This window comes from Colius striatus, chromosome 7 (genome assembly GCF_028858725.1).
Source record: "Colius striatus isolate bColStr4 chromosome 7, bColStr4.1.hap1, whole genome shotgun sequence".
Lineage (NCBI taxonomy): Eukaryota > Metazoa > Chordata > Aves > Coliiformes > Coliidae > Colius > Colius striatus.
Genome location: NC_084765.1, coordinates 37,594,730 through 37,616,468, shown reverse-complemented (window position 1 = coordinate 37,616,468; position 21,739 = coordinate 37,594,730). Strand labels below are relative to the sequence as shown.

General features: G+C 35.6%; 1 protein-coding gene across 4 annotated transcripts in view; it reads left to right on the top strand.

Annotated features, from left to right (window-relative positions):
- The window catches only part of EFL1 (elongation factor like GTPase 1), a 76,261-nt gene that overhangs the window by 9,634 nt on the left and 44,888 nt on the right, over nucleotides 1–21,739 (top strand). For 3 of the 4 annotated variants that reach the window (XM_061999505.1, XM_061999503.1, XM_061999502.1), the window contains exons 9-15: nucleotides 344–420; nucleotides 540–676; nucleotides 2,083–2,205; nucleotides 4,120–4,219; nucleotides 13,324–13,475; nucleotides 14,101–14,279; nucleotides 14,972–15,107. In XM_061999505.1, the coding sequence (XP_061855489.1) occupies nucleotides 344–420; nucleotides 540–676; nucleotides 2,083–2,205; nucleotides 4,120–4,219; nucleotides 13,324–13,475; nucleotides 14,101–14,279; nucleotides 14,972–15,107 (904 nt within the window). The remainder of the gene's footprint in view (nucleotides 1–343; nucleotides 421–539; nucleotides 677–2,082; nucleotides 2,206–4,119; nucleotides 4,220–13,323; nucleotides 13,476–14,100; nucleotides 14,280–14,971; nucleotides 15,108–21,739) is intronic. The other variant, XM_061999506.1, reaches the window with a different exon arrangement.

Here is a 21,739-nt window from a genome sequence, read left to right as displayed (position 1 = left end):
TTTTCCTTTAATGATTGTATTTTTGTATTTTCATAGGTGAGGATTAATAGTAATTAAAATGGTGATAACTGGGCTCAGGGTAGGCATGTTCTGTGTTTATCGGGCACTTCTGAAATTTAAAGCTTTGTCCTTCACTTCTAAATTTTTCCTTTATTTAATGCCATATACTATTCTTGTAAGACAGAGTGAAGTAGTGATCCTGTGTTGAAATGGATAACTGTCCTGATTTTGAATAGAGGTTTTGCATGCTCCTTATGAAAATGGTCAATTAGAAGTGCAGTATTAAGCCTATTGGAAAAGTGAGGAGTTGCTAGTAATTAGCTGTATGTTTATGTTCTACCAGTCAAAAGGAAAGAAACCTTTGTTTGTGCAGTTGGTGCTGGACAACATATGGAGTCTATACGAAGCTGTTATGAAAAGGTGAGAATCTCTTTCCATGTGTTACAGTGGTTTTTTTAATACTCAAAGCTAGAAATGTTGTACATGCTTATTATGTATTACTACGGTATATTTTTAGCTATTTATTATTCTCCTAACAGAGACAAAGAAAAAATTGAAAAGATAGTCACCTCTTTGGGACTGAAGATTGGTGCACGGGAGTCGCGGCATGCAGACCCTAAAGTTCACCTTAATGCCATTTGTAGCCAGTGGTTACCAATATCTGATGCAGTCCTCTGTATCCTTAAGAAAGACAGTACTTTCTGTGCTGTTGGCAGTTCTCAGACTTCAAAGAGTGGTGACATATTTCAATGTCTGGTTTGGAATGATTTGTTGTCTTTTCTCATGTCTGTGCCTATGCGAGCTGGGCCTGTTTTCTCCCTCGTAATATTAAGTTACGTGTCTACGGTTAGGCTTACATTTTGACCAAATTTGTGCTTTTGTGTTCTCCTTCCTTTAGGAAAATTAGTTATGAAACTCAAGTTAGTTTAACAATACACTTCCATTATGTAGTTTTATATACAAATTTTAATGTTTTCCCTGAAGGATAAGCCAATCTTCTTGTAATAGTATTTTAGCTCTTAGAATCATGCAATCATGGAATGGTAGAGGTTGGAAGGGACCTTTAGAGATCATCCAGTCCAACCCCACTGCAGAAGCAGGGTCACCTAGATCAGGTCACATAGGAACATGTCCAGGCGGGTTTTGACCTGCAAGGAAGGAGACTCTACAACCCCTCTGGGCAGCCTGTGAAATAGTTCTTTCTTATGTTTAAGTGGAACTTTCTGTGTTCCAGCTTCATCCCATTACCCCTTGTCCTGTTACTATCTACTATAGAAAAGAGGGATGTCCCAACCGCCTGACACCCACCATTTAGATATTTTTAAATGTTAATAAGGTCACTCCTCAGTCTCCTCTTCCCCAGACTAAACAGCCCCAGGTCCCGCAGTCTTTCCTTGTATGAAAGATGTTCCATACCCCTGATAATCTTATTGGCCCTGCACTGGACTCTCTCCAGCAGTTCCCTGTCCCTCTTGAGCTGAGGAGCCCAGAACTGGACACAGGACTCCAGATGAAGCCTCACCAGGGCAGAGTAGAGGGGGAGAAAAACCTCCCTTGACCTGCTGGCCACACTGTTCTTGCTGCATCCCAGGATGCCATTGGCCTTCTTGGCCACGAGGGCAAGAAGCTCTTCTATCCATGAGTTTCTGGTGTTATGGTTTAGGCATAAACATTCTTAATTCAAGATTGAACTTTTGCTGTTTCTTTTCTGTGTAGACAGTCTTCTCATTGTTTATGATACATATTACATTAGCTAAGCGCAAAATATTGATGTATAAATACTAATTAGTTCTATAAACCCTGCCCTAGTTGCGCTATTCTTAGTTTCCCAGTTGCACATGGGGTGAGCCACCCCTGGTTAGCTATCCTTTCTGCCCTAGGATAAATGCCAGAAATTGTTGCTGACTTCCACAGGAGCTGTGTGCACCACAGAACTGGACTTTTAGCTATGTGTTGTTTCTGGCAGTTAGTGCTTGAGGTTGATTTAAAGAAACAAACAAGGAAAGCGTTTGTCTTCCTTTTATTTGCATTTGGTAAGGAGGTATAAATACATAAATATATATCCTTAGCAATGTGGTTTAGCTATGGTGTGTAATAAACTTCCCAGTCCTCTTGACATCACTGCAGAGAGGGTGGAAAAGCTCATGTGTGTTGGAGCTAGAACGTTTGATTCTTTGCCATCAGAAACTCAGGAGCTGAAAAGTGGTGAGTAGATGTTCTCCCGTTAACATGAAGGTTGTTTCTGTCTGAATGGTTTTATTTGTCTTTGGATCATAAGATGTGTAGATTTATGTAGATATAGATTTATTTCACTTGTACTAGCTTTGTGGATGTTTGTCAGTGACATGTCATAGTATTATGTCTTATTTTTATGACCATACATTTTTTTCTTCAATCCCATATATTCTTGCTTTTCAGCAACTCAAGCTGCAGGTGATATAAAGTCTAAGACTCTGAAACTGGAGATTTTAGAAGGCTGTGAGGTTAATATTTAGTTTTGGTTCTAAACAGTAGAAGCAATGTAACTTAGAATTTAATATTTACAACTTCTGTATTAAAGTCATTGTTTTAACGAGTAATGGTTTGAAATTGGATTTCATCTTTACAAATATATTGATTAACAGGGCTCAGCTTTTCACAATTTTGAAATAAAAACTATTTTTTGTTGAATGTATTGCTAAGGAGTCTATGTACTGAAAAAAACCTAGTAAGATGTAGCTTAACTGTTTCTAGAAACATCCCTAAATTCAGTGTTCATGTATGTCCTTCATAAACAATGATACCTGGGAAAGAACTTCTACTGAGTTCTTCTGCTGAAAGATAGATGGTAATTACTGACACTGAGTTAAGTGTTTAGTGTAATTGAAAATCCAAGTTGAAACTGGGGATGTGGATGTAGTGCTCAGTGGTGAGCAAGGCTCATATTTTTAAATGTATTTGTGGTAGTCTCCTCTGTGGGGTGGGAAGTTCTGTATAAAATGATGTTCTTTCCCCAGATTGGTAGTCTGGGAAAGACTGTTCCCACATGATCTTTTCAGATCATTAGACTTGTAGGGAACAAATAGACCTTATGTGTATGATTTTGTTATTCTGTGAGTGTTCTGTCTAACTGACAGGAATATGTCAAAGTACCATTTTGTTTTAAGATAATAGATGTTCTCTTATATTTCAAGACGTAGTTTAGTAAAAATTACAAGATACCATACTTAATCTAATAACAGTTGAAAGCTTTTCTTAACTTTGTGTAGTGAAAGGTGTTTACAGAACAAATTTTTGAAAAAAGCTTCCAAAAAATCTAACGGGATGATATATCAAAATGTCAATTTAAGATGAGATGTGAATGACAAATTGATAGACTGTTAGGAATTGTTTCCTGGGGGTGAGGTGAATGCTATTCTGATCTGTTAATAACTGTTTCCAAACACTATATTCTCCAAACAGTTTTCAGTATTTTACCAGTTAATTAGAAGAGATTTGCCTTTATAAACTCAGTTCTTACTGCTCTTGGTTATGGAAAAATAGTGTACTTAACATTAGTAGTAGACTTGCACTTTGTTTGACTAAGCAGTTTACAATATGGATTTTTAATCCATAAGATAAAAGGGAAAAGTGTAGGAGAAAACTATGTATGTTGTTAGAAGTTTTGAATGGTATTGTGTCTGTTTTGCATTTTGTAATGTGTACCAAGCTGAATGAAAAAAGTACTTTATGGGAATTTCCTAAGTATTGAATGAGGAAGGAGAGTACTTTGAGGTACTGAATAAATAGCTTGGTCTTAATACTAAGCTACTCTATTTTTCATTCTAATGTAAACCAGCCTATAAACTCAACTTTAAATATCAAAACAATACATTTAGTTGGAGTTTATGTAGTTTGTTATTGAGAGTTCAATGTTTACAGTTTTTCATATTTTATTGTGAAACAGACGTGAAGATATGGGCAGTGTTATCAAACTATTAGGCTGGAGTAATTTTCTGTTTTTCCTGTTAATTTGTTTTTAGCATATTATCCATTGAAATAAGAAATAAGCAGAAATTCTTACCAAATTCTTCTAAAAAGTCATAGTTTTGTCCATACTGCTGGGAAAACATTACAGAATGTCCTTTTGTGTTTCTTTAGCTTTTATGAAATGCAGCAGTGAAGAAACAGCTCCAGTTATTGTCTTTGTTTCCAAAATGTTTGCTGTTGATGCAAAGGCATTACCACAGAATAAACCAAGGTAAGAAAACATAGCATTTAACTTTCTGTTCTACAATAGATACTTTTAGGGAAACAAAAAAGGTTGTATTACAAGCATGGAAATATTGTTTTAGACCTGAGAAAATAATGCACAAATTCTGGAGACACAATAAAACCTTTTTAGCAAGTAGAGTTTTTCTGAATGAGTTCGAGATGATTTGTTTAATCATATTAGTTTTAAAAGTAAAAGAGTTAGCAAAGTTATTGAGGAGTAAGAAACACATTTGTTGGGAATAGCACTTTTGTCCAAATGTATCATTCTAATGCATGCATTGTATGCTATTTCAGGATGTTTGCTTGACAATATAATTGAGTGGTAATGCTTTCTTAGCTTTTTAGTAAGGCTGTGTTGGCGTCATCATAACAGCATGTGTTTGTACCAAGAAACTTCCCATAAAATCTAGCATAATAGCTTAGTCATTGTCCAGTCCATGGCAAGTGTAAACCAAAATCAGTTAATTCAAGTAGTCTAAACCTTGACTGACTTTTTGCAGTGAATTGGAAGGCATTAATGCACTTCAAAAGATTTTCTTCTGAGAGGTTTGGAAGCTTTTTTATAGCTTCTTATTGTTTAATGAGAATCCTAATTTCTTTGAGAGGTAGATAATTTAATTTCCCAGACATCTTGAGCTGCACTCCTTTAGCTGAAACTATCTGCTTTTTTACAGGAGAAATGTACTTTTCTGATGAGCTATGACAGTGTGTTTCATCTTAACCTTTTGTCTCTCTCAGCCTCTGGAGATTTTTTCAGTATTCAGCTACTACACTGTGATTTTCCGGGTTTGTCACTGTGCAGTGAAGTAATGTGGAAAATAGTAATCTTTCTACTAAATTAGACCAGTTCATAGAATCATAGAATGGTGGGGGTTGGAAGGGACCTTTAGAGATCATCCAGTCCAACCCTGCTGCAGAAGCAAGGTCACCTAGATTAGGTTGCATAGGAACATGTCCAGGTGGGTCTTGTAGACCTCCAAGGAAGGAGCCTCCACAACCCCTCTGGGCAGCCTGTGCCAGGGCTCCCTCACCCCCACAGTGAAATAGTTTTTTCTTATGTTTAATTGGAACTTTCCATGTTCCAGCTTCGTCCCATTACCCCCTGTCCTGTTGCTAGCTACTATAGAAAAAAGGGATGTCCCAACCTCCTGACACCCACCATTTAGATATTTTTAAATGCTAATAAGACTGTTAAATCTTTGTGCAAAAAATGGTGTTGTTGCTGTACTAGTATTTGAAAGCCTTACTACTATCTTTGGATTTTCATACACTTCCTACATTTACTTCTATTTTTTCTTACTGTGCTTGTCTACAAATCTTCCACTAAAAATCTTTCTTGCAGTGTTTGAATTCAGGGAAAAAGGGACATTGCACTTACGGGTTGACCAAACACTAGGTGGTGCAGTTTTGCTTTATGTCCTTAAATGTATCTGAAAGAACAGTTTTTGCTCAGATACTGATGTAACACAGCAGTGCCATTACTGCTTTGTCAGCTTTCCTGGATATATACTCCAGGTATCAGAGAAGACTACGCTGAGGCCATCACTTTTTGGCTATTCTATTACTGATGATGACCTGTTTGTTTGCTTGTTGGGAGGGCTGAGATTCTTTGATTTGATGAGAAGGTAACATAGAGATGAGGGTGACTTTTGCATACACCAGACCCAGGAAGTCAGGGACATATTTTCAGATTTTTAGTCAAACTTTAAAAACAAGAGAAGCTACCTGCTGCAACGTCTGGTTTGGGTTTTTTGTGCTGTGTCATTTACTTACGGACATGCTGCCTCATGCATAAACTTCTCCTCAGTCTTTGCCCTTCAGGAAGGGAGCTTTTTTGTGTCTGTAATAGTCCTTTAAAAGAGAGATAAAGTTTCCCAAATGGACAACATAATGTTTAGAAGAAATTTGCCAGGTATTGGGGTTCATAGGTTATATATGACCAGCTCTGGTTTTAATATTTTTTGGCGAATGATGCGTTCAGTACAGAAACTTATGGTTTATGACTTGTTGATTGTGTTTTCTTCTTAGGTAAATAAATGTGCTGCTCTCAATTTTACTGGTTTTCATAACACAAACATGATTGCAATTTTGCAATCTGATCCATAATGTGTAACAAAGCTGTAATTCAGATCATCAGTCTAGTTTGAAAATCCCCAAGATATTTACAGAGTTGAGTGGAAGATTGCAGCTGACTGATAGTCCAAATAATGCAGCTAATCCAAACAAAATTTAGATACATTAGGCTTTCGGAGATAATATTGCAGGAGAATGAGATTTGTCCTGGATATATTTCTGGGAGACTTGAAGCATATTGGTGATGACTGTAAGCAATATTCCTGTTTATTTAGTAAATTGAAAATTGCCGTGTCTTGGTCCATAATTTGTGTGAAAATTATTTCCTACTGGCCTTAAATTATTCAATTAGTTACTAATTGGCTGGTGTTAAAATGAAATCATGAGACTTTTTCTTTGAGATAGACAGGCATTGTTCGCACCGTATAGTTTTGCTGCTTAGGTAGTATAAACAGTTTTGTTTTGAAGTGGGAGTTGGATTCCATTTTTTGAAAAATAGTAATACAGCTAAATATGTATTTCTCAATATTTTAATTGTTAATGTTATACAGGTAAGCAGCTCTTGAAGAAATGAGAAAAGGCAATCGGTTTTAAGGAGGGAGGAAAGCTACCTCTGAGAAACATAAGTGTTTTAAAAACGTAGCATAGTGTAAATGTATTTTTAAACATGTTAAAGCATGCAAAAAATCTGAGAGTTTTCTCTTCTACTTCCAGGGCAGAAAAAGGTAGGTCTGTGCTATCATCAGTCTTTTTCTTTTGTAAGGTAACATTGAGTACTGTTACCTTTTTATAAATTTCTTAGAACTTGCAAATTGGCTTTGTGTTTTTTATAGCTTGTCTTATTTCTGCCATCTGCTTGTAATACTTCATAAGCATAGACTGGGAAAAGCAAAAAGCTCTTCTAAGTCCAGGATGTACATTAAATGATAAAGAAAGCTGGATTTTTAATTAAAACCACCTCCTTTGAGACCGCTGTTGGCAACTAATATCTCCTAGAAGATGATTTTAAAAATTAATAGATTCTATACTAAAATGACTACATTTTGGCTTTTAGTGTTTGAATAACAAAATCTGTCAGCTGTTGCAACGCTAGGACAGGAGAATTTGAAATTCATGTTTTATGTGGTACCAGAATTTCCTGGAGTTGTTATCAGGTTTGCTAAAGAAATGAGATTTGTGCAAATATGTTTTGTCTTCCAGTTTCTTCTTTCCAAAATTCTGAAATTATTTGCTAACTCCAACCAAATCAGACAAAGGTCTAAATTTTCTGAAAATTGATTTTTGGGTGTAGGGGGATCTCCTTCACTCAAGAAGTTAAAATATCTAAAACCAAAACCAGTAGGAACTAGGGCTGTATTGGCTTCTTTTGGAGTTACTTACTTTGTGTAATGATACCATGGTTATTTGATGATGCTTGTGGTTATTTGTTCTCAAGTACAGATGTGTTCAGAGTTAAATGTTCATTCAATGTGTGCTGTCCCTGTCTACTAGGGTTTTACAGTGAACTGCAGTCTAAATATGGTTGAATGTAGGTGTATAAATAAAAGCAGAACTTGGCACTTAGGTACAGAGTATACATAGTCCAGTCTGTTCTTCCTGAGATTCAGAATTCTGTCTTTACCTGACCCAGTGTAAAAGAGAAATATTTCAAATGGTTTTAAGTGTATTTAATGTAAAATATTGAGGAGCTGTAACTTAGATATCAGATGTTTGTTCTGATGAAATCTACTAGCTTTGTAGAGCTTTGTGTATAACTGTCACAGTGATGTGATGTGCACAATAGAACACAAACCATTTATGCTACTTTAAGTCCATCTTTCTTACAATCCTGCTGAATAATGTAAATAAACAGAGTACACTAAAAAAATTCTATATCTACTTTTCAGTGGTAATCAAGAAAAGTCAATTGACCAGATAACCTGATGTACTAAAATTAGATTTCATGACTGCACTAGTGACTATAAAATATACTACCATTACTGTTTTCCTCCAGGTAATATGAAAGGTACTTATTTCTCCTCAGTCAGCTCATAATCCTCCGTGTCACCATGAAATAGGTACTTTCCCATACAATTCTTCATGAAATTGTGATAATAGTTGTTTCTTTGCTTTGTGGTACAACTTGTTTACATCTTTTAAGCCAACAGTTTGTACTGTACGTCATCTGTTTCCTTTCTAATGTGTCTGAAAAAGTGTATTGGAAAAAATGTAAATCCTGTGGTTTTTGGCTCAGCCTTCAGAAAAAAAGACATTACATTGTCCTGATCAACAAAACGAACATTTATAAAGCTCCAAGCTCTGTAAAAAATTACTATCTTCTTGCATGTATCTTCTTTTTATGTTTAAAGGCAATATGGTTCTCAGTGACTTCAGTGTGATCAGAACCCACCATCTTCTCTTTGCGTTACTAGTTTATTCTAAATTTTACTTAGTGCATGAGGAGTGAATATGACATCAATCACCTCAACAGCCTGTCAAAGTTTACAGGTTAACTTCTAAAGATGGTACCCAGTTATACAGTTAATACAGTAATATATGGTGTTCAAAAATTAAAAGCCCTACATATGGTTATTGTGAAATAAATGTCCTAACAGTATACATTTTGGAACTGATGTGAGAGGAATAAATAGTAATAGGTGAAAATTGAAACTTTGAACATAAGTTAGCTTGTGTACTTTTAAGTTTAAGGGGGGAAAACTTGTAATATTCTGGAAGAGTTTTGCTTCAAGTTTCTTCTTTTTTGTGCATGTAGTGTGTGAAAAATCAAAGGTCAGTAGGTCAGTCAGGAGTGTATGTCAGCTTGATATCTTAGTGTTGTTATGTATCTCACAATGAGTGAAAAGTGATCTATAATATAATATGAAACAGCTATTGAGTATTCCCCTTAGTAGGATCCCTGTAAGATTGCTGTATGAAATTTAATGTAAATTTCAATTTGGATAGTTTTCAAGTGTTTATTTTATTCCTACTGTGAATTGCTTAGTACTTTTATTTGAAGTACACAAAATAGAAAATAGTAGTAGATGTACATCAGTTTGTGAATGGAAATAGTTCCATAGGCATTAAGCAGTTTTATCCAGAAATTAATGAACTTCAGAAGGGTTAGGAAGACCACTGGACATACTCTGTGCTGAATTGTAGCAAACAAGCTGTGCTGCAGAGAGCTGTCCTTAGGGGTACTGTTGTCACAAGTCTTTGAGTGCCAGATAGTGAGCAGAACAGCAGCCAATGACTTACCTAGAACTCAATTCCGAAGAGCAGAGTTAAAAAGAATAATCTAGTAGCTTCTCTATAAATTACTTGTATTTAAAGATGTTAACAGAAATTAACTCCTTAGTTTCCTGAAGTCAAACGTGTCTGAGCTTATGGATTTGAACTGGTAAAAACTATATGCAGAGAAAGTACTCTCAACTGCTTCAAGAACATTTATTCATGACATGGGAGATGCATTAGAGACACTTGATGGTAGAATCAGTCTTTTGGAAATCAGTTGATGTTCTGACTGGTGTTTCCTTTTGAAAATGGTCTAAAATTTGATAGATAAACCAAAGAAATCATAACACCTTCTTCAGTAATTAGAGACAAATTTGTGTTTACCAAAGTTCCTGTTTGGTAACACGGAAAGGTATCATGTTCAGAGTATTGACTGCATGAAGAAGTTTAGTTGTCATTCAGTTTGAACTAAACAAGTTATCCCAGAGAAATGTGGGAATAAAGAAGTCAGCAGTAGCTTGCTTACATTACCTGAAATCTGATGCATTTAATCAATAAACTACTGAATGCTAATAGTATATATACTACACTCTATACTACACGTTTCTATAGCATTTGTTTACCACATGATGGAGATTAAGATGAATTAGTAATGTTATTACTCATCTGTATCAGCTCTATTACTTGTGCCTGGCTCATGTATGGTGTCTGGATGCTGTAGCATCTCTCAGGAGGTAGGGAATCTCTATTTTTCTTTCCGATCCAGAATTTTCATTTACTGTTTGTTTTGGTGTGACTGCCTGATCTCATTGTTTTGTGCCTATATTGTGAGGCTGTAGTTCTGTTCTTATGGACTGAAAAAAGGGGAGGGAGGAAATATGATAGGGAAGAAGAGGAGAGAATATTCTGACCTGAGCAGCATTTGTTCAAAATTGGTACCTCTTCTGATTGGTTTTGCCAACTGGAGAAAATTAATAAATCAGGATATAATTTAAAACTAGTTTTGTTGCAGATCCAGTGCCTTAATGTGCATTAATCTTGTCCTGGGTTCTGCTTGGGTGTGTTACAATTCTATATAAGAATTTATTTGACAACATTATCTTTTTGTGGTTTCTAATGATACTACTGGGAGTGACTTAATTTTATAGAAATTGACTCTGGCAGAAACCGGGATGGAAGTCTAAGTAGTTATATCTACTAGTTGAAGTCCCACCCACACTCAGTCTGCTTCTTACAAATTGAGAGTATGATTAACTCTGCTTTTATGTATTGCAACTTTCACTAGTGCATTCAGAATTTTAAGTTACCTTTAAAATTTGCAGTTGAGGACTGCCTGACACTTAAATATACTGATACTTTTAAAAATAGTGTCTAAAGGGATAAAAAGGAAACTTTTTACTTTTTTTTTCTTTTACTCTGAGGTTTATTTACACAAATGAAATGTATTTTTGGACAATAAAATGTGTTGGAATGCATAAATATGTCCTCATGTGTATACTATGCCATCACACATAGACTGCATTTATAAAGCTCTTGGCTGTCTCATCTGTACATTCCCTATCAAACTCTCTCCTCTGGGAATTTTTCAGACATTCCAGACCCTTAAATAGCTTTGAACAGCTGCCTTCAGGAAAAAAAAAATCATCATAAAGTTTTCTTTTCCGCCATCTGCTTTGCATTTTGTATTGCTAAGCCTTACTCTCTTTTGCAATAAAATAAACAAACCAAACAGAAATTCCACACTGGCCCAAATTTCAGAAGTACATATTCTTAATTCTCTCACAATGATTAAGAAATTATTTTTCTGAAAGTTGAAAAAAAGAAAAAGTTACCAAGAAGTTTGTAGTGTCAATTCTGTCTTGCTTTTGCCTTTTCTGTGTCATATAATGCGCCTGTCCCAGATTTTGTGTTCTGAAAGTCTGTGCTTCAAATTCTGACATTTTATCCTGGGTGCCTCTCATAGGTGATTTTTAGAGAGATTCTAAATTTGTATATAGTCTTGTTGCTCTTCTGAGTTGAACTTTCAAGGTAGGTACAATAGCTGTGTTCAAACTGATTTTCACAGGTTCTGAGAATTTTAATAAAATTGTCTTATTAGGAATTTTTGAAATTAAGTTTCTTGCAGAAAACCATCGATATTATCTTATTAAAAAAATAATAATCTTACTATCAGGAAGTTGTTCTCAGCCACATTATCTGTTCAGAGCTTTTCTCCCTTAATTAATCAAGGTAACTGCAGAGTAAGCATCCAGTAAGTGTCTCTACTGGCTACAGATAAAAACTGACCCCTAAGTGCTGAATTCTCCGTTTGGAAACGTGGACAATTAATACAGAAATGAGCTTTAATCTTTATTAAAGATCATTTTTGTATGCCTCTTCTGTGAAGGAAAGCTGCTATTCATTGCTACTGCTGCTATTCTGGAAGTCTTCAACTGTTTTTTTAAGTGTGGAAATTAAAAGAGGAAGCGTCTTGTCTGCGGCTACTAGACAAGATAAAACTAAAAGGACACTTTGTTTTTAGTGTGAATGTGTGCTTGATACACTTGACTGAAAGAATCCTAAACCATTTTAAGATTAAGAGCTCTTAATCTTTCTTCTGTCATGTGAACAAATGCAGACATGAGGACCCATCATGTATGGGATTATGTGCACCTTCTTGAGTTGAAGTCAAGATATAACACCGTGGTTAGTTTGTCCAGTTGTGCTGTACAAATATATGTTTTCTAATAGAATTTTATTTCTTCTCTTGAGTTAGAGTTCAATTAAGAATATTCATATAAAAATACACTGCCTATTATTTTGGAAATAAATTATTTATTAATGTTGTAAAGAAGTATCTGTATTTATTGCTCCCAATGCAATTAAAAAAAAAGATTAAAGCAGTCTAGTTCCATGAAAAAAAAATGATGTGTACATAATTATTTTTTCCTACTTTTAAGCCGTGATGAAGGGGTTTTTTTTCAATATAGGCACTTGAGAGCATGTTACATGAGAAAAGAATGAATGATTCTTTAGAATACCTGTAATGATTATAGGTTCACCTCTTTTATAGGGGGAATTAATAGAAACAGAAGAGGAGTAGGAAGGAGATGTTAACTGGTATCTAAAATTAATTTCAGTGTTTAGACTTTATGAAATTAGAATATAAGCTCATATGACGGATTTTTGTTTAGGGCTAGGTTCAAAAATCAAATGTGCTGTTAGATTTCATACATGTCTAAATCGCTTTCCTGTTAAAAAAGCTTGAAAAGCGTTGCATTTAGAAACAAGCCTGCTTATATTTGTTTTAATGCAGAATTTACCAGTGAGTAGACAGAAATTGCATCAGAACACTTGCTGTAAAGACTACCTTAAAATAATAAAGATAGCACAAGTAATTTAAAATGACAATTATTGGAAGAAAAGTCTGGTAGTATTTTCTAAATTTATTGCTATAGAGAAGATTAGGTTAGTATACTGTGTGCTTATTCTTAGCTGCCATTCTAGCTCAGGATAACACACTGAACATGATGTTGAAAAGCAATTTTGAAAATTAGCTTGGATCTTTTCTGAAAAATTAGAGTTCACATGTCAGTGGGAGAAACTCGACTTATTTTAAGAAAAAGAAACAGAAGTTTAATATGGTGGCCTCTTCCTAAAGAAGAATTTGCCAATTTTAGATGACTTAAAAAAATGTATATGGTATCATGGGGACAAAAGGCATTCTGCATACGTTTTTTCTCACAACAAATATGATTATTGTGATTTAAATGATTTTAAAATAAATGGTATTTCCAAATACTAATGTTTTAAAATAAAATACAGGCCTTTAACTCAAGAAGAAATAGCTCATCGGCGTGAGCTTGCAAAACGAAGGCATGCAGAGAAGTTGGCAGCAAATCAAGGAAAGGAGCTGTCAGAAAAGCCCCCAAGTGAAAATTCATCTGAAGCAACTGGAAATGCTGGTGATACAAAAGGTATGTAATGTTCTGCTATCTATTTTTCTCAGAGGATGCTTAATAGCAGTGTCTAGGTGGTGATCATCCACATGACAGTCCAAACACTTCAACAGATGGAACTGAAAGGATGAGGAAGGATTTGTAAGAAAGCTGATAGTTCATAAATGCTGTAATAGTGCCATGGATACCTGTTTCTATAGGCTGTGAAGGTTCTTAGTACTTTGAGTAAGTGAAGACAGATGACGCTTGAGGGAGATGCTCTGCCGAAAAATTAAATCATTTGCACTCAAAGTAGAAAGGTGTGGTGACTGACTTTTACCCTTGTGTATGGGAAAGAAAGATTCAGATTTATTTAGCTTACTACTAGAACCTTGTTATGGGTTTGTTACTATGCCAATATAACTGTAAGTCCTTTAAGCTTTCACATGAGAGTAACAATTTCATTTAAAAAAAAAGAAAACAAAATAGCGTAATTATATGTTGGTCCCAGGACTAGATTGTGAGTTACAATGGGACATTTTTGTCATCATCTAATGTGTCACCAGATGTGATTGGATAGTATGTAATTGATTACTTTTTTGTTCTTCAAATTATGAGATAGCAACTGCTTTTATACTTTGTATATTTTTCTGACTTTGTCTAGGTAAAGAGCAACAGCTCACTGGTCAAGCAGAGATCACGACCTCAAAGGAAACGAAACAGGAAGCGGATAACAAGGAATCTTTCATTGCTTTTGCCAGAGTGTTCAGTGGTGTAGTGAAAAGAGGGCAAAAGATCTTTGTTTTAGGACCAAAATACGATCCTGCGGAGTCTTTGCATAAGGTAAGAGATGACAGTAAGCTGTTACTTGGGATTCTTTTGAAACAGTGATGACACGTTACTCATAAAATAACTTTTAAAAGGTTCAAGTCAAAAGTTCCAAAGAGTATCAAAGTCATTTAGAAACTTGTGGCAATAGCTGATTGTGTCTGTAAACTCATTATAAATCTTAACATTTCCAAAGTAGTTTACACACATTATTATATGAGTTAACAGTAAATCCAGTATGACTCAAAGAAAAAGGAAAACACAATGCTTTTGAGAAAAAGAGGTGCATAATAGTACTGAAAAAAATGGTGTTAAATACTTGTCTTGAGAGTGATCATAGACGTCCCATTACTTAGGAATTTACTTTAAAACATTCATTTTACCAATGTCAAAACCAAGCTAGAAGTAGTGCACACCTAAAAATTATTCAAGAAAGCATTAGTTTTTTGTTTTCTTGGAATAAATCTTGGTATTTTCTTGGATTTCTAGAAAGAGAAAAAATATTTTCAAGCACGTTGGTCTTTTATAGCTAACTTTTGAAATGAAAGTGTTTTAGAATGAATTAGCTTTGGAATGCAAGGAGGTTTTGAGGAAGAGGTCTGTTCCTCAAAGGAAGGTCTCTTCCAACCCTACCATTCTATGATTCCATTCTATGATGTCAGTACTAAGCAATAAATATCCAACAGTGGTTGTTTTACTCTGTGTAGCTCTCATCCCAGTGTTCTGCAACAAATGATCCACCACTAGTACCTCATATGACTTGCTGTACTTTGGTGAATCTCTACTTGCTTATGGGAAGAGAACTTGAAGATCTTGAAGAAGTACCTGCAGGAAATGTTCTAGGTAAGTTGGAACTAGTACTTAATTTACTAGAGCTTGAATCCTTTTATCATGCAAAATATATTAAAATTAATAATAAAAAATCTTGAATAAAACTATGGATGTTTTTAGGTGTCTTGTGTGTGCAAAATACTAAGGCATGCTAATTAAACTGTGATTTCTGTGAACTTTGAATTGTGAGGAAGGAAAAGATGCATGAGTAGGAGAAAATGAGGGATTGCATTAGCCTCTTATCTTCAGATTGGAGTATTGCCAGGTAAGCATTGCTGCCAGGAATTGCCAAAGGCAGAAGTCTCATATTTTATAAATTGCAAGCATTATTTATAATACCTTCCTAACAGTGGAAATTCTGTAATATGACTTCTGCAGTGATACGGATGATAGTAATTTTATTTATGGGTCTACTTGAACTAAGATGTTAAAAATTGTTTCTTTCATGGCTGTGGCAAATTTTGCCCTTTCTCCATGGACAAGTTTTTAAGTGATAAGTTATCCTAATCATAGTGTTATGCTCTTTTGTGCCGGATTCTGAGCTCCTTTTCTCTAGAGTATGATTAACAGTCTTTGCTGGTTTTGTCCTTTATTTGTATTTATTTGATATCAAAACTATTGTTTAGAATTCAGAAAGTGTAAACTTCAAAAATGTAGTTATTTTTAAAATTTTGTAAAAAAAATGTGAATTACAGCAAAATAGATTTTTTAATGTCATATCTGATTTTTAGAAATTCACAGTAAATACATAGTCAATTAAACATAGATGTCAGGGCTAAATTTTATTAATCTTGACAGTTAACTATGCTGGTTGCTTTTAGCATGGGCCTGGTGTTCAGAAGATAAGCAGCTGGTGAATTGGCTTTGTTTGGAAACTTAGTTTTTTAAAATTCTGAGTTATACCTTAATCTGATGCCCAAGTTGATAATTTTCAGTATCAAAATGTATTAAGTCTGTAGCCTGTTTACTTCAAAAAACGATTGTGAAAAGAAAAAAATCCACCAAAACACTCTGCAGTAAAAGTGAAAGATACTGACTTTGTGCTCACCAAATAATAAATACTCCTGGAGCTGCCTCCTACAGAGAAAAAGATCCTGTGAGAATTATATTGTGTCCAAATTATGTTGGACCAAATGTCAGAAAATGGCTTTGTAACAAATTAATTGTACCAAAGTGCTGTGAGTAGTCTCTACTGCTGAAGACTACTTTCCTGTGAGGTCTAGCTTTTTTGCATAAAGAAAGGCATATTAGTTGAATAACAGGAAAATTCTAAATGGTGACATAAGATTTGTCATATTTAGAAGAAGTGTTTGAATTTTAAAATCAGAATTAACAGTAAGAGCTCTTAGCTAGACTGTGTTTACCGTTTTATCTTTTTACCAGATCGTTGTCTGCTCTCTTTAGATATTGACAAAACAGGTTTTCATTTTTACCTAAAACAAACTCAAGTATGTATGTATTTTTTTTAAAAATCCAGTATCGTGTTAAAGATTTTTTTTTTTAGAGTAAAAGCTGTAAATACCTTTTTTATTCATTTGTTTCTTCCATTTCCCTTTAAAGCTGCAGTGTTAATTTACATAAATTCAATAACCACCTTTACTGATTGGATGATGATTTACCACACTGAGGAGAAAATGCAATACATTCATATGAAAAGAATCTGTAACAATGGTGATGCAAGACTTATTTCAGTTAGTAACAATGATTTCTGTTTCAAAGGCCATTTATCTTCCAGCTTTAAAGCATACAACAGTGATTCCTCTCAAGCCATAAAAAGAAATTGCATGTAGATTATCTAGTAAATTAAGGAAGCTTTTCTGAAAGCTCTGTAGTTTTACTCAGTACAATTAAATTATTGCCATAAGGTACACTCAGTTAATCATGACTGCTTATTTCCACTTGAGTATAGGGTTTTGTGGTTGTTTTTTTTTAATTCAGGGTTTGGGGTGTAATTATTTGTAGGTTGTGTTTTACTAGAAAGAATCTGCTTGGTTCTAGTGAGCAGCTTTTTTATTATTTATACTGGCTTATGCAAAGGTTTAATGATCAAAGGCATGGCTAGATACATAGGTGGTTTTACTGAATATGGAAATATTTTATCCCTTGTTCCTTGTCTTCAATTAATATTTCCTTAGAATTCTGATGTCCTTTTAATTGGTAAAAGTCTGAGAAGGCTGAAGAAAAATATTGTAAGAGAAAAGGTAATGAAGCATACTGTATTTGAACTACAAAGCTGTCAAACAAATAGAATTCAAGAACATCTAGCTGAAAAGCAGTATGATGTCCCTGTCTAATATGCATAGCCATTCTGGGAAGTTTTGGACAGTTATTTTCTGGTATTATTCTGAGTTTGTGACAGTTAGGAGAGACAAACTGCTTTGCATTAGTTGATTCGTATTGCAATTTTGTAGCTCAAACGTTTTGTCAAAAGTATTTGTCAAAATTTGACAAACTTAAACCAAGAAGTCCTGGTTGATAATAAACTAAACGTGAGCCAGCAATGTGCCCTCGTGGCCAAGAAGGCTAATAGCATCCTGGGATGCATCAAGAGGAGTGTGGCCAGCAGATCAAGGGAGTTTCTTCTCCTCCTGTGCGCTGTCCTGGTGAGGCCTCATCTGGAGTCCTGTGTCCAGTTCTGGGCTCCTCAGCTCAAGAGAGACAGAGAACTTCTGGAGAGAGTCCAGCGCAGGGCCACCAAGATGATCAGGGATCTGGAGCATCTTCCTTATGAGGACACACTGTGGGAACTGGGGCTGTTTAGTCTGGAGAAGAGGAGACTGAGGGGGATCTCATTTAATATTTACAAATATCTGAATGATGGGTGTCAGGGGGTTGGAGCATCCCTTTTTTCTATAGCAGCTAGCAACAGGACAAGGGGTGATGGGATGAAGCTGGAACACAAGAAGTTCCATTTAAACCTAAGGAAAAACTATTTCACTGTGAGGAGGGAGCCCTATCATAGGCTGCCCAAGGAGGATGTGGAGTCTCCTTCTCTAGAAATTTTCAAGACCTGCCTGGATGCATTCCTATGTGACCTGATCTAGGTGGACCTGCTTTGGCGAGGGGAGTTGGACTAGATGATCCCTAAAGGTCCCTTCCAACCCCTACCATTCTATGATTCTATGAAAAAGCTTTATGCATTATGTCATTGGCAAACAATGGCAAATAATATGGCAAACAGAGAATGCTGCCTCCTTCCACATTGCTATTTATAATCCACAATTTTTTTTTACAGTCTCTGTGACTACTCTACATTGTTTGTATTCCTTGAGTAGGAGGAAAACTAGAATTTAAAACAAATGAAAAAGTTCTTGGGGACCAAGGATAATGAAGTCTTTGCAATAAATTCACTTTTAAAAATTATTTGTCAGAATATTCTGGGAAAAGTGTAAAATTCTTGTCTCTAACAAAAACATCTGTTTTGTCGAATTTGTTGTTTAGAAGCACTATTGATTTCTCCACTTGGAGAATTAAAAAGGAGTGTGTGAACATGGTGATTTAACCCTGGCTGGGTGCCAGGTGCCCACCAAGTCGTTCTGTCACTCCCCTTACTGAACTGCACAGGGGAGAGACAAATGTAACAAAGGGCTCATGAGTTGAGATAAGGACAAGGAGATCATTCTGCAATTAGCATCATGGGCAAAACAGACTCAGTCTGGGGAGAACTAGTTTGATTTATTATCGATCAATCAGGACACAGCAGGGAAATGAGAAATAAAACCTGAATCTTAAATTCCTTTCCCCACCCCCAGGCCGCCTTCTTGGATTTCTACCTCCTTCCTGTCAGTGGCACAGGGAGATGGGAATTGGGGGTTTATGGTCAGTTCATTACAGATGGTCTTTGCTGCTGCTTCCTCTCAGGGGGAGGCCTCCTCACACTTCCCACTGTTACAGTGTCGGGTCTCTCCCACAGGAGACAGTCCTCCATTAACTTCTCCAACATGGGTCCTTCTGACAGACTATAGTTCATGAACAGTGTGGGTCTCATCCATGGAGAAGACAATCCTTCAGGAACGAACTGCTCTAGCGTAGGACCCCCATGGGGACAGAAGTCCTGCCAGCAATCTTGAGAGTCCTCAGATGGAGAGCCTTGTCATGCACATAGTCCTATTTGTCCATACTGCAGTGCTAGCCTTCTCTGTATTGCTCTGTCCTGTATTAAGGCTGTATCAACTTTGATACCAGCTTCACTTATATTACAGTTGGGCTGATGCCTTATTAGCTTAACAGAAACAGTGCTACCTATAGTAAATTCTAACTAGACATACCAGTGTCATGCTTAAATTCCAACACAGAAGTACTCTGTGCTTGCAAACGTTGAATATAACAATTATGTATGTCACCTAAACCTGTATCTCAAAATCAGTTGGGGTATTTTAATTTCAAGGAATCTGGGGCACATTTTGTGTTCACCTTTTGAAAACTGTCAGTATCCATTGGGAAGAAAATGCTGTATCATAGACCTTGGACACGAGTCTGTGTACTGTTTTGAATATATTGTCCTTCTAGGCCTTTAAGGAGACAAGCAATATATGACCATTAAATTCCAAAGCGTGGAATATAGTGGCACTATAATTAATAGTGACCTGTGTTCATAATGTAGTGCTATGCAAATACCAACCTCCTATAATTGCCTCACTCTCTTCAAAGGTTTGTCCTTGTCTGATGTGACAAAAACATATCAGACAAAGGAGCTTTATGTAAACAATCATCTGGCTATCCAGATGTGTTTAGCTTCTTCAGTTTCTTGAGTATTATAGGAGCATAGGTTCTTGCAGAGACATTGCCCCTTGTTGTACAGAGAACATCTATGGTACTGGAGGTTCCTTCTACCATGCAGATATCTTCTCCAGATGTGTTGCATTTGACAGTTCACTTCTTCTAAGTCCTTAGTTGCTTAGGTGCTTAGTTTCTCTTATAAATCTGAAAACTAGGAATGATCCAGTCACAAAATGCTAATAGATTTAATCAGGATGTTTTATGTAAGTTCTTTCATTTGCGAAGTCCTTAGGTACTGTTTACCAAACTGTAGAGACTGGTAATGCAGGTACACAAATAGAAGAACTAACACTAACATAAACAATCTTTCTTTTCAGGTTTGGGGGTTTTTTTTGATTAATGAGAGGTGTGGGGAAGCTGTATTTATTATGTCATTTCAGGAATGAATTGTTACTTCTTTACCAGAAGGGAAAATAATAACTTAAATTGAAACACTGTTAAAAGCTCCACAAGGGAGATTATTACAGGCAAGTTTTAAATTATTTTGGTTACATTTCTATGTTAAGAAGATACTGCCTAAAGCAAGACTACCTATATCACACCAGTAAGTGTTTTGAAGCATTAATAAATGTGTGTTCTGGGGAATGCAAGAGGAAGTAGGGATGGTTGATTTTGTCTTCATGCAAAAATCTTACTGTCTTTCTGGTTTTATAAAAAAATAATTAATGGATTGAAACTAGGCAAAAGAAAAGCACAAATAGAGGAAAAGTCTCATTTTGTAATTCTTAGTCTGATATCTGGGTGGTTGAAGATGATAAAAACAATCTAGTGGTTGGTCCCCAAAGTGACAAAGGAAAAGTTAAAAGGCAATAAGTAAGGAAAAAGTCATTTGGGCTCATAAGTAAAGACTGAGCAAGTGCATGCTCCGCAGATGGACCTCTTCCCCCCCCGCTGCCTCTTTTTGTTATTTTTCTTATTGCTTTTCCATAGACAGAATTGAAGACCAAATGCCTTTTTTGTTCTACTTAAAAAAGAAGAGTCTTAGTAATGAAGGCTGGAGGTAGTGTAAAAATGTATTTTAAGTAGACAAAAAAGAAATACTGAGGTCTTGTGATAATTTCATGCACGGATGAAAGGCCTAGGATTACCATTCTGGGTATTGATTCATATTTCTAAGTAATTTAAGCCAACACTGATGTAAAAAACAAGGAACATGTTTCTTAAAACACTGATATAGGTACTTGTACAAGTACAAGCATGTTTAGGTACTTGTATAAGCAAATAATGTTGTGGGGTTGAATAAATGCCATATTTTTCTCAACAAATGAGTGAAGAATCATCAAGTGATACATTTTTGTTAATTGGGATATTTTTTTTCTCAAGGCATACTGTGCATGCACACCTATGCATGTGCATACTCAAGTTAGTAATCACAGGCATCTTAAAACTGACAATGAATACTGCTTTTTATCTACAAGTACCACAACAATAGCCTTCTGTTTGCTAGCCTACAAAACCCAGATTTTTCTTAGAGCTGTGTATGTGACCTTTGAAGTGCTTTCAGTGTTTTGTTGAATGCTGTTAAATGTAAAGCTTTTCCCTTACTGCTGGATTTGTAGTGCTTCAGTGTAATGCTCATAGGAGGTTAGATAATTTCCTGAATGTTCTCAAATGCAGTTAGCTATGTGAATATCGAGTGTTCTACCAGATTACGAGCATTTGTTTCTTTAATTTAGCAAATGATGTTGTTAAAAGCAGGAATCTAGAAGTCAGTCCTGTTGCCAGCTCATAATCAGCTGTCATCCTTTGTGACAGTGCTGTGTACATTGTTTTTTCCAGTTCTGAAGAGCTTGTTTTCCCGTATAATGTTATTTCATGTTTTAATTATTTATAAAGCGCTTATAGGATTCTTGACATGTAAACAG